This window comes from Uloborus diversus, chromosome 5 (assembly GCF_026930045.1).
Source record: "Uloborus diversus isolate 005 chromosome 5, Udiv.v.3.1, whole genome shotgun sequence".
Lineage (NCBI taxonomy): Eukaryota > Metazoa > Arthropoda > Arachnida > Araneae > Uloboridae > Uloborus > Uloborus diversus.
In genome coordinates, this window is record NC_072735.1 from 82,521,414 (window position 1) to 82,533,800 (window position 12,387).

At 36.1% G+C, this 12,387-nt stretch overlaps 1 protein-coding gene across 1 annotated transcript in view; it reads right to left on the reverse strand.

Moving 5' to 3' along the window:
- Positions 1-1,849: 1,849 nt before the first annotated feature.
- The window catches only part of LOC129222613 (uncharacterized), a 60,563-nt gene continuing 50,025 nt past the window's right edge, over positions 1,850-12,387 (reverse strand). The window contains exons 5-8 of the mRNA XM_054857137.1: positions 6,591-6,746; positions 5,548-5,694; positions 4,243-4,582; positions 1,850-3,092 (exon numbers count right to left, since the gene is read on the reverse strand). Coding sequence (XP_054713112.1) covers positions 1,850-3,092; positions 4,243-4,582; positions 5,548-5,694; positions 6,591-6,746 — 1,886 coding nt within the window. The remainder of the gene's footprint in view (positions 3,093-4,242; positions 4,583-5,547; positions 5,695-6,590; positions 6,747-12,387) is intronic.

Here is a 12,387-nt window from a genome sequence, read left to right on the forward strand (position 1 = left end):
AATGAAAGAAAAAGATTTATGAAAAAAAAAAAATTAATACAGAACAATTTACCCTGAAGATTTTGCCTGTGTGAGCCTTTACCCAACTACTAAATTTAATGTGGCGTTTTCATTGAAAAACGGCTCCTCACCCTTTTACACCGATAGGAAATATCTGAAAATATTTGTACAGTCATGCAAATGACTGTTAAGGCCTTCTAAAAGAAGACAGTGAGTTCTCCATGCTTGACATAAGCGATATTCCGAGGCACTCTAACAGTTTTTTTTTTTTTAAATTTAGATATTTTATGAAAACCACAACCTCCTTTAAACGAAACCCTTAAAAATCGTTATATCGAGTAATGCTCTCAACTCTCAAGTTCATTTTTTACTAAAGTTCACAATACATAAACATAAAAACATAGTTTCATTCTCAATTTTTAGCAGCTCAATCTACATTTTTTTTCAAGTAAAATATTTCTATCACAGAAAAAAAAAAAAAAAAAAAAAAAAAAAATAGTAACTTTGATAACTTATAATACTGGTACCCAATGAAATAGAGTTTACAAGTTTTTGGCATAACAAGCTAAAGAGTTAGTAGCTTTTGCATTAGTATTAGTAATTGGTTAAAACATTAACATGTTTGGAAAATTTTAGAAAAAAAAATCAGTCTGCGACCTCAATACTAAGTGAGCAAAAATGGCTTCAAAATACTTACGTTTGCAGAGCTATGTAACAAGTTTGATGTTCATAATTAAGAATACTTATAACGGTAAATCAGTTATCCACAATTAGGTATACATCGCTCGAAGGATGCCGACGAGTGAAGGAGTTTGAACTTATTTTCCAGGGATCAGAATTTTTTTCATCAGTCTGCGACGCAGATTACCCCCCCCCCCCTCAAATAGTTTGAAAGATGAACCAACATTAGATTAAATTGTAAAATGCATGAAAATAAGAAGCTAAACTTAAAAACTGAAATTACATGCTACCTGTAGAATATATTCTAAAACCCAGGAAATTAAGTACAAAACAAATCTTCGTTCGCTGAAATTTAAGTTTTTCTTTTTTCCCCTTTGAAAATGTTTTTTTCCCCCTCGCCCTAACTGAGATATAATCTGTAGCCTATCTCAAGAATCTTCGACGTACACCGCGGCATCACGCTGTTTCTGCTACCGGGCTTATCTTGTTCAAAAAGTTTGGTAAAACTTACTGGTTTTATTTGGATAAGCGAAAAAATGTTCATTTCATTTTATATCAGCAAATTAATACGGAAATATTTCAGAATTGGTCAGAAATTGGCGACAAAAATGCGTTATTTTACTTAAAAGTAGTATTTTATACTTGAAAGCAGTGGTTCCCAAAAGTTTCTTGGTACGTCCACCCCCAAAAATGCAGACGCCCTTTTAAGATGATATAGGATTCGTATTACTCAAACCACGGATGCATTCTCTCGTGAACAATCCTCAAAGACTAGGTTTAAAAAACGCTTTCAAACAACATGTAAGAATGAAAACTGAAATATAAAAAAAAATGTTATTGTATATAAAAAGGGAATCAGTAAAAGTCAAAAATTTAATTCTAGTGGGATGCATCCCATTATAGAATTAAACTTAGATACATCCCACTAGAATTGGGGCGCTCGTCCCATTCGGATGGGATGAGCACCCCACGTTGGAAATCACTGCTTTATACTGTATCTCTGTCCCCATTGCTATTAGCTATTTCCTAACACCCTGTTTTCATACCTAAATCTAAAAGAAGGAGGAGGGTGAACGGAAATGAGAATACACATCGGACGAAGGCTCGACTTCATTAAGAATAAATGAACTATTTTTCGTTTAAAAAATACTGTTCTAGGATATGATGTTCATACATACAACTTCCAAATAGAGATTGGCTGACGGTATATGCCCGGAGCACCTTGTTCGCGACCACCGATCACATATAAGCAAAGCTGCCACTGGTGCTGCGCGGGCTTCGCGTTGGCAGGGCTTCTGGACCATCGCCTAGCCGGAGACTCCGGCACCTCGTGCCTGTTCGGACTGCACAGCGAGTCCAATTGAGCGACTTTTTGATCGATATTGGACACGAAACTGTTCTCGACGATGCTCGTCGACATCAAGATGGTGGGCGTTATGCTGCCACCCGAGGGATAGCTCCTGACCAGCTTCCTCTGGGACGTCCTCTCCAGCGAACGGGCTCTCTGGGGTGGCGGAGGAAGGATGATATCACTGTTGCTGTCCGTCTGTCTTTGGGGCTGTTCGTTCGGCGTGAACGTCTTCAGCTCCAGATCGCGACCCTTCAGAAGGAGTTTCCGCACAGCAGTCGAGTTCAGACAGCCGGCAAATTCCCGATGGCACTCGGAACCATTGTCGTCTTCCGTGAACGAGTGATATCCGGAGCTGTGGGACACGGAATGTGGAAGCTCGCGACTTTCTATGCCTGGCGTGTATATCTGAGAAGCGAAATCCGAGATCGTGTGACTCGATTTAAAGTTGTTACAGCGAGTTGAACTTTCATCGGGGATGTTCAGATCGATCAACAGTTCCGTGTTGTTCTTGAAGTTGGCGGAGGTGTTATTGTGGACTGCGCTTTCAGCGATCGTTGGTTCGTCGGCATTCTCGCTGTTCTCTTCAATCACATCACGCACTGTGGATAGTGGGCCATCGAAAGCCAACCGACTTAATCTCGCTGTCGGCGTGGTGCACGTGTTATGGTGCTCGTTGCCGTTCGTGATCCTGTTAGAACTCACTGGAAGTGAATGGCGGTTGTTTTGGAACGTATGCTCGGACCACGACGATCTGAGCAAAGTGTTCGGATTTTCTACCCAAAGCGGAGGAGAATCCGTGATGTTCCCCAGGTGCCTGGAATTGGATGCTGGTTTATGCTGCGGTGTTGCGGATTCGCTGTCGGATTCCAGAACGGCGTCTGAGCTTTGTGATTTCTGAATCTTTAAGCGGGGCTTGTGCTGTTGGTGAGGAGTGCTTTCTTCTACTAATTTCTCCAACTCATCTTTACGTACTTCGTTGGCATGATTGTGTAGGATGGAATAACTACCGCTTGATATGCTGCGCACAAGCCGGCTGCTGTGGAATTTATCTCGTAACGTCCTGAAAAAAAGAAAGAAAGAAAACTTTCAACGCATTTCCAAAATTAGAGGGGGGAGGGTGATGCAAAGTTAAATTAAAAAGTTACATTTGAACGTTTGTGAGAAATTATCACTTACAAACGGCGATCGTATTTGTATGATAGGAAATAAAATGAAACTGCACCTTTTTTGTCAATAAAAATAATTCAGTAAAAAAAAAAAAGTTAATGAATTTCTTTCGACTGGGAAACACTTCTTCACCTCGTGGTCCCGCTAGTTCAAAACATGATAACTTTTCTTTATGCTTTGTTTTGTATTCTTAGAAACTGCCACTGTAGAATTTTTCTTTTTGCAAAACATATGAAATTTTAAAATATGACTGAACTACGAATTCTAAAACTGAATTTCTACAACTTCAATTGGTCCTTTTTTTAAAAAATTTGAACAGAAAACAGTAAATTCCGCAACCCACATTAGGTAAAATTTTTTTTTATTAATCTCTTTTTAATTGAAGTTTAACTTTCAATCAAAATTTAGTTCAGAACGCGCACTTTATTTCCATTTTTGGAACTGAGTAAAAAGCATTCACGATTTTTTAAAAATTTTGTTTCTGGGCTGATTTTTTCAGTCTTACACAAGTGGTATTTATCTTGAAGCCACAAAATATTGAGCGAAAATGTCACTGAACGACGAAAAAGGATGGTGTTCTGACGTATGTATTCCAAAACACAGTATGCGTTGTCTTGCATGGATAGCACCATTTTGATCCACATCGCTTCTACAAGTGATTTCGAAATCGGCTATTACAATACGAAACTTGTACGGTTAAAGCTTCAGAATTTATTTCGGCTAAATAAATCGATTAAAACTTTTGTAGACTGTTAAAAATAAAGCTTAGTGTTTTACCAAGAAATAAGTTGAATCTAGTAAAACTTAGGCGCTACACCATCTTCTTGGTGAGGAATTTCACCAATGCAATGACGCTTTTAGTGGTAACCTGTTTATAAAAGCCCCATTACAGTGGTGAAACTCATCATCAATCAGATTTTTGCAGCTAAATTTAACTTATTTCTTGCTACAACATTGAACTTTATTTTTAACAATGACCTTAGTCTTTTTGTCCCGTCACTCAACTTAAAACACCCTGTTTTATGATCAAAGACATTTGTTACCTGAGATTGACCTGGGCGGAAGTGGGGTTGTAGGCTACCGTGTACTCGTCGTCATCATCTTCATCCGAGCTGGTACTCTTACTGCAGAACCGGGAGACCGGATGCACCCGGAACTTGAAGTGCTTTTTTCCGTTTTCCGGCTCGGCGTGTCCGGTCTGGCCGAAGCACATGGAGATGGACTTGGGCGGATTGGCACGAACCGGAACCACGGGCTCCGTCCAGGCGCTCTTGGGGCACGCCTCTTGTTCCTGATGCAGCTCCGGGTTCGGGACGGCGACATGCCGGCTGCGAGGAGGTGGCACGATGCCTTCTGTGGTGATTCTTTCCCAGGTATCCGTTGCTGTTGGAAAGAAAAAGTGTATTTCCAATACACTCACCAATAAGTTTTTCCATATCAAGTTTCAGAGTGCAAGAAATATAATTTCTTAATCAATTGAGCGATCTCTGGCATCTTGTGGTTGGTTTTGATCAATGGGATATCTGAGGAAATTAAGTATTTCGGTAAGTTCAATAGAGACTTATCGGTTAAATAGGGCGGATGATCTCATAACGGTTGACAGTGTTAGTGGTAAGTGCCAGTAGAATATTAATATTTTCATATACGATCAAAGACTCTACTAAGAAACGCTTCCGGTTTGTGCCAGGGCACCCGAATCCACCGATCGTTCTATTCGAACACGACCGCGTTTATTCAAATACGTTCTTCATTTAATAAATATTTGTTTCGATAGTCAGCAGCAGGAGTAGCCAATTGTGTGCTCCTATGAAGTGATAATAATCGAAGATTGAATTTCTTAGGGCCAATTGGAGATAACCGAGCTTTTCCCAACTAGTGCGTGTTAACATTCTGATGCACTCATTAAAACAGATAAACAAATCATATCGGTAAAAACTGAGTAATACTGGCTTTACACTTGTCGTAATGAAGAAACAAAAATCTTAGTTGCCTTTTTTCTGCGCAAGCGAATAATTAACTTCATCTACCTTTGCCGTCGCTGAAAGTTTTGAGATTTGAAAATATTCAAATTTATGTCAGTGTTGCCGAACATCGATCTTTAAAAATCTCTCGTAGGCATTAGTGTGTGTGAGTGTGGTTCGTTCTATTTCCTTCAAACAGTACGCTCGTTTGCCGCGAATCGTTTGATCACCAAATTTAGCTGTCGTTTACTGCATCGATGCATTAATTTTTAGTACTCACTACAAAATCACTTTCAAAATAAATGGCAAATCCATTACTGTTTTTTTTAAAGCCACCCCTATGGGTTTAAAAAACCACATTTTATCAAAACAGTAAAATATACTCACCAAAATGGAACCTCCACAGTTCGTTGAGAGCGATTCCACTTCGCTCCCCTCCAAAGACATACATGAAGGCCATTCCTTTGACAGCAGCGTGGCCATGAAGCTCCCCCGGCCCTCGAGTCGTCTTAACTCTTGACCACTGGTGAGAAGCTACAAGTATAAACATGTCGAAAAAATTAATTTTACAGTATATTACACCACACATAATGAAGCATATCAGCGTCTAATACGAAAAAATCTCCTACTACAAGGATATATCTAATAGTTCTAGCATCACTATCGTATTCACTGTTTCTTCTGATCCCTTTGCCTTTCAATCTGACCCTTTTTGGCAAACATAGGACAAATATATTTTCTTTTTAGAGTTATACTTGTTTGCAAAGTTTCTTGAAAATGACGTCACGAATCACGGAAGATAAACCACCCAGTTAACAGATAAAACGTCCTTCTTTCTAGGTACCTACCTACTTTTGCTGAATTGGAGGAGATCACCTGTCTGTGAGCTGTTATTGGCTGGCGCGTTTGATTCAAATGGATGTTACTCTTCGTTGCACCGTTTATGAAAACGAAAAAATTTAACAATTTACAGAAATTATGAAAAAGAAAAGAAAAAGAAAGCTACATATGCATGGGTTTAACAAACTAATCCAATTTCTAAAGCAAACTGACGAATTTCACCCTAAACTTTGGACACCGCGCTGAGGAATACTTTTTTCGCTTTGTCTCAGCTGATTTCTCCATTGCCAAGCAAGTTGCAGCTGAGTACGGACGAAAATGTAGGTTTTACTATTCAAATAAGAAAACAGCTGTAACTACTGATAGAAAACCGCCTACAGATAAACTTTCCCAACTGTTGCAATCTGAAATAGCTCAAGATAGTAGCCCTACTGAAATACAAGGAGTATGAACCTTTGGTATTATACTATCGCCTGTTTACAACACAAGTAAATCAAAGTTTATAAAGTTCAAGATATTAAACATTTCTAATTTAATAAGAAGTGAAACTAGTATTGAAAATGAACGAAATTTAAAAATTTCAAACTCACTGAAATCCCATTTCCAGAAATCTCCTCTGGGTTGTAGATCTGTGAGGCCACCGTAAATCCACATGGCTCCATCATGAACGACGCAAGAATGGTTGTGTCTTGGAGGAGGTTGCTCGAAATAACTTGGTGTCAGCAACAAGTGCCATCTCTCGGTACCTGTTACATAAAAGAGTATTAACACTTTGGCTGACATTCTAGTTTTGAGAAAAAAATGAAGAAAGAAAGAGAATGCTTCTAGCTTGTGACTTAAGGAGCTAGCTAGTGACCATTTCAGGAGATATCTGGCAACTTTTTAGGAAGTAGAAAGTCTGAAAATTATGAAGATAATGCATGCTCCCTCTTTTCCTCATAAAATGAATTGGGCTGTAATTTGTCCCTAAAACTTTACTTTTTACATTATTACGGACCTATCCTGGATAACATGGGAGCATTATTCTAACGAAAATGGAAAACGTTTCAACGAGGATAGGGTTCAAATGGAAAAGAAATACGGCAGCACAGGGAATAAGCTAGCTGCTTATCGTTTAATATTTTTGTGAGTTACAGTAAAAGAATTAAGAGACAAAAAGAGTTCTCAAGGTAATTTTAGTCATACGTTATTTCAATAATGAAATTCATGTTTTAGATGTTGATATTATGTATAATACCGCAGTTATTGAAATTAGGGCTAAATTTCTACCAAAAGAAGCGCAGGAGCCCTACAGTCCCCACAACTCATTTTTACGCGTGAATAACCTAAATTTCGTCTAAAATATTAAAATTTGCATGAAACGAAAAGCAGTGCAGGATCTGAGTTCCCGTGAGCTCCTATGTAAATTAAGAGCCAGTTTTTTTAAGTATCAGGCAGGCTGGATAGTTGACATTTTCGATTTTGCTGAAATTTTCAGGACACACTTAAACACGTGTTTTTTTTATTTTTGTAAAAAAATAAAAAATAAAAATCTTTAAATTTTTGGAGCTCAAAGTTGGACTTCGTTCGTTTTTTAAAGAAAAACATATCAATTTTCGTAGGCCAATACTTTTTACTTTAAGAGGTGAATCGTGGCACTGGCGACTATTTTGTGTTCTACTATATCCTCGATATCTATTAGTACTTAATTAGTTGTGGTTGATTCCTTGGGCAAAGGTCAGGGGTCACGCAAAGTTGCACAAAAAAAAGTGTTTTTTTTTCTGCAACTTTGACCGTCGAAATCTTCTCGGCCAACAGTGAGCCATAGTAGTTACATTTCATTAAATATATACCAAAGAGTAGTATCCAAAAAGAGAAAGATTTGTGTGGCTGACCTTTGGCGTACTGAAATATTTGACTCTAAAATTGCAGAAATCACAAAATTACAGGACTTTCAAGTTCAGTAATTTCTTGCGCTAAGAGTCAGCAAATATGAAACTACCTAGAAAAGAAGCCTTTCTTGTCATAGAAACACAGTCCGTTAACAGATCTATGGCTACTGTTTCAACTTTTACATAATTTGGCTCTAAACTTTGCTCAACGAGTGCTCCTTGTGGCGCTTGTGAATAAATGCAAATTACCTGCTTTTAAGTATTTATTACTATTATTTGCAGTAATATTATCATTAATTTTTATAAGGTAATGAAAATGATAACAAAAGACAATATATACTTGGAATCAAAATGAAAATCAAGTCTATAAAATACTCAGTATGCAACAAAAACTCTATTTGTCTAAGTTAAATAAATACCTTTGTGAATGAAAAGTAAGGTAAGAAATAACAACGTCAAATACCACGAATTGAATATTACTGCAGACAAGTGTTTCGGGGTTACAAGGAACGCCTTTTTCAATGCGAAAGAAATCAGCTTATGGATGAAGAGACATCCGACAAAAGACATACGCTTTTGTAACGCCGAAACACTTTTCTGCAAACGTTGTTATTTCTTATTTTTTATTTGTCTACTTGACCAGGGAACTTTTTTTGTAACATCTCGTCTTCCCTTTTCCATCAGTAACTTGTTCAGAATCAGGAGATTTCATTTCAGAATAATGAATCTGCTCAGGTGTGGTTAGGCCCTTCCCAAATTCCATAGGAAAAAAACGCACTTCTCATAAAAATAAAAATTGCACGATTATGATATTTTCATGATTTGAGAGGAAACTGCTATAAAATCATCCCAGAAAGCACATCAAAAGAAATGAGAGAACAGATAGATCATAATAGAAAAATATTATTTCAACCTTCCAGATATATGATTTCTTCACAAATCAGAAGCCTCTTTTTTACAGATTTAAAAAAAATACATAAATAAATAAATAAATCAATTAAATAAATTAAGAAAAGGACGGTACATTAAGTCTCCAAATTTTTCTTACATGTCTGCAAATTTTTGATGACGTTAACGACATTCATCAAGAGAGCACAATTGAATACGTAAGGTTTTCTTTTTTGAGTTCATGTCGATATTATCAATTGTACGAGTAGAACATTAAATTGGCATTATAAACTTGGTATGGCAGGACATATTATTTTGTATCAGATATGAGTTTTATATACATTGCTTTCCTTTTTTTGTACAGCAATTTGCTTACCGCACTTGAACTAATTCGTTATTCTCAAATGCTATTTCGAATCTGAACTAATTAAAGATGGAAAAGGGCAGACAAGATGTTATAAGAAAAGTCACGTGGCAAGTAGACAGATTTTTTGTTGCATACAGAGTATTTTATAGACTTTTTGGTTCCAAGTATATGTTGTCTTTTGTTACCATTTTAGTTAGCTTATGAAAATTTATGATAATATTATTGCAAATAATATTAATAAATACTTAAAAGCAGGTAATTGGCATTTTTTCAAAAGCGCCACAAGGAGCACTCGTTGAGCAAAGTTTAGAGCCAAATTATGTAAAAGTTGAAACAGTAGCCATAGATCTGTTAACGGACTGTGTTTCTATGACAAGAAAGGCTTCTTCTCCAGGTAGTTTCATATCTGCTGACTCTTAGCGCAAGAAGTTAATGACCTTGAAAATCCTGTAATTTTGTGATTTCTGCAATTTCAGAGTCAAATATTTCAGTACGCCAAAAGTCAGCCACACAAATATTTCTCTTTTTAGATACTACTCTTTGGTATGTATTTAACGAAATATATACTACTGTGGCTCACTGTTGGCCGAGAAGATTTCAACGGTCAAAGTTGCAGAAAAAAACCTTTTTTTTTGTGCAACTTTGAGTGACCCCTGACCTTTGCGTAAGTGGTCCACCGCAACTAATTAAGCACTAACAGATATCGAGGATATAGTAAAACACAACATAATCGCCAGTGCCACGATTCACTCTTAAAGTAAAAAGTATTGGCCGAGGAAAATTGGTATGTTTTTCTTTAAAAAACGAACAAAATCCAACTTTGACCTCCAAAAACTTAAAGAATTTTTTTTATTTTTGCAAAACTAAAAAAACACTTGTTTAAGTAGTTTTATATAAGGGAGATGTCCTGAAAATTTCAGCAAAATCAAAAATGTCAACTATCTAGCCTGCCTGATCCTCAAAAAAACTGGCTCTTAAGTCCTGATTGCAATGCTTATTATAACGCTGTCTCTTTCAGAAATGATACATAGTCAGAGCTGCCAACTTTTGAAAAACTATATTAGTAGCAGAGTTTTATGCGGGTGGGAGAAAGGGGGGGGGGGGGGGCAAAACGGCAAATTTAATTCCGAATGCAACAGATGCAATGACTAATTTCCGTTTGAACTTACAATAGGGCAAATAACACTTTTACTCTGAAAAAAATACAAACAATAAAAAAAAATCCTTTTTTCCTTTTTTTTACATTAGTTGTAGTAAATTGCTTTTGTTTATTTTTTAATAGACGTTTAGATTATTATTAAGAAAGGCAATATTATGTAAATAATTATAATATGGATGATATCGGTAATGATTGAAAATTTTCCTGCGATAACAAAAAAAAAAATCGTATGTTTTGGACATGTTTTTGTAGCGTCGTAGTTCAAAGCTGTAGTTCGTAGAAACTACGATTTTTCGTAGCAGTTGGCAGCTCTGTACAATAGTAATCACAAAGTTATCGCTCTCAAAAACCTTTAAGGAAGTCAAGAGTGCCAAACAAACTGGTAGCTAATATAGAATTAGCACAGACCAGACGAGTGACCGAAAAGCAAGAGGTTTTTCCATCTCCATCTCAGTCACTTTCCTATGCCGGGCTAATGAGTGCTAATAAACACGAAACTGCTGTCCTCGGCTGGAAATGACTGAACTGGCGGTGTATTTCATGTATTTCTGCCTTAGCCCTGGCTAATGGGCGGTAGCTTACAGAATACAAAATACCTATTCAAAACAAAAAAAAAAAAAAAAATTCTCCTAGTTTATTGATTTCTTGAAGCTAAATTTAATGGTATAATTGAATTTTTAAAACGCAATTAGATGATTAAAAAAAATGTTAAAAGCTCGGTAACCGACTTACATGAATGCAACCTGCGGGAAAAGTAATATAGATTCAATAAAATTTTCTCCTCTGAAAGCAAAAGGAATTATTCATAAATTACAATTGGGATCAAAGAAAAAGGAATAACCTTTCGGCATACGGCATTTGATTTCAAAAGAGTAATTAGAATAGCTTCGTGAGCTAATTGACTGACATTTGTAAGTTTCCTATATATCCTAACATAAAAAACTCAGAATTACGCAGTAAAACATACAAATAAGTGTACACAAAAGCAGAGCTTTCTCTGCCCTTAGGGTTAGACCAGGGGACCCTCAGCATATGAGGACCCCCAAAATTATAAACCATGTAGAAAATTACTACAAAATATAGTTTTAATATGATAATTAAGACGTTTAAAAGCAAGGGAGATACAAAACGTACATATAGATCGATTTTTAACATCAAGATAACAATTTTGTGCTACCTTGTATTTTGTTAAAGTAGTTTACACCCTTAGTGTACCCTAGTTGTAGCACGTGAAATGAAAACAAAAACTGTAGGAGATTGCAACTCTGCAGCCCTTCCTTCCATAGTTTTTTTTCTTTTTTAGCATCTATAAATGTGTTTGACCGAATGCCTAACAGCCTTAAAATTTATAAATGAACCTCTACGCAAAAGAAAAGCAATTAAAGTAAGAATTTATATTTTTCTTTCGATAACCCCTTTTCCCCTCATATTTTTTTTAATTGCTAAATGATTTGCAAACCTTTTCTTTTTCTTCAATATTTAAAAATAGATCACATCCTTGAAAATTATTGAGCTATAAAAAGTAAACTATTTCTATATTTCCTCTACATCATCTTAGCTACTCATATGGTTGAACAAGTCTTTTTAGCGAGAATTTCCCCTTAGCCTTTCCCCTATTACCATCTATCACTCTTGCTACAAGATATTGTAGATCACAAGAAACTCCATAGAAATGTTCTTTATTAGCAGTCACTTCCCATATTTCAGAATTTTATTTCTCCCTGTAAAAGTTGATGTTGTAAATTTTGGCTGTACTGACTGTAAAATGCTATCCTCTTTTGTATTGAATTAATGTATTTTTCGAATGTTAGGGAAATATTTTTGAAATTTAGGCTCAAGCATTACTAAATTATGTAAGAATGAATAATGAATAAAATCAATAAAATATGTTATCATTCGTAAAAATTAAGAGAATTCGGTTGATCGATATCACTTAAAGGAATAAAAATAAAATAATTCTGTTTTCAGGAGTATTAAATTAAATACACTGTAGCCATTTTCAAGTTAAACAGAATGTCAGTCAGTTACCGTATCAAGTGTGTCAGTTAGTTACTAAGGAATTTTTGGTGTTCCAGATGCTAACTTCCAAATCTACTTATTCA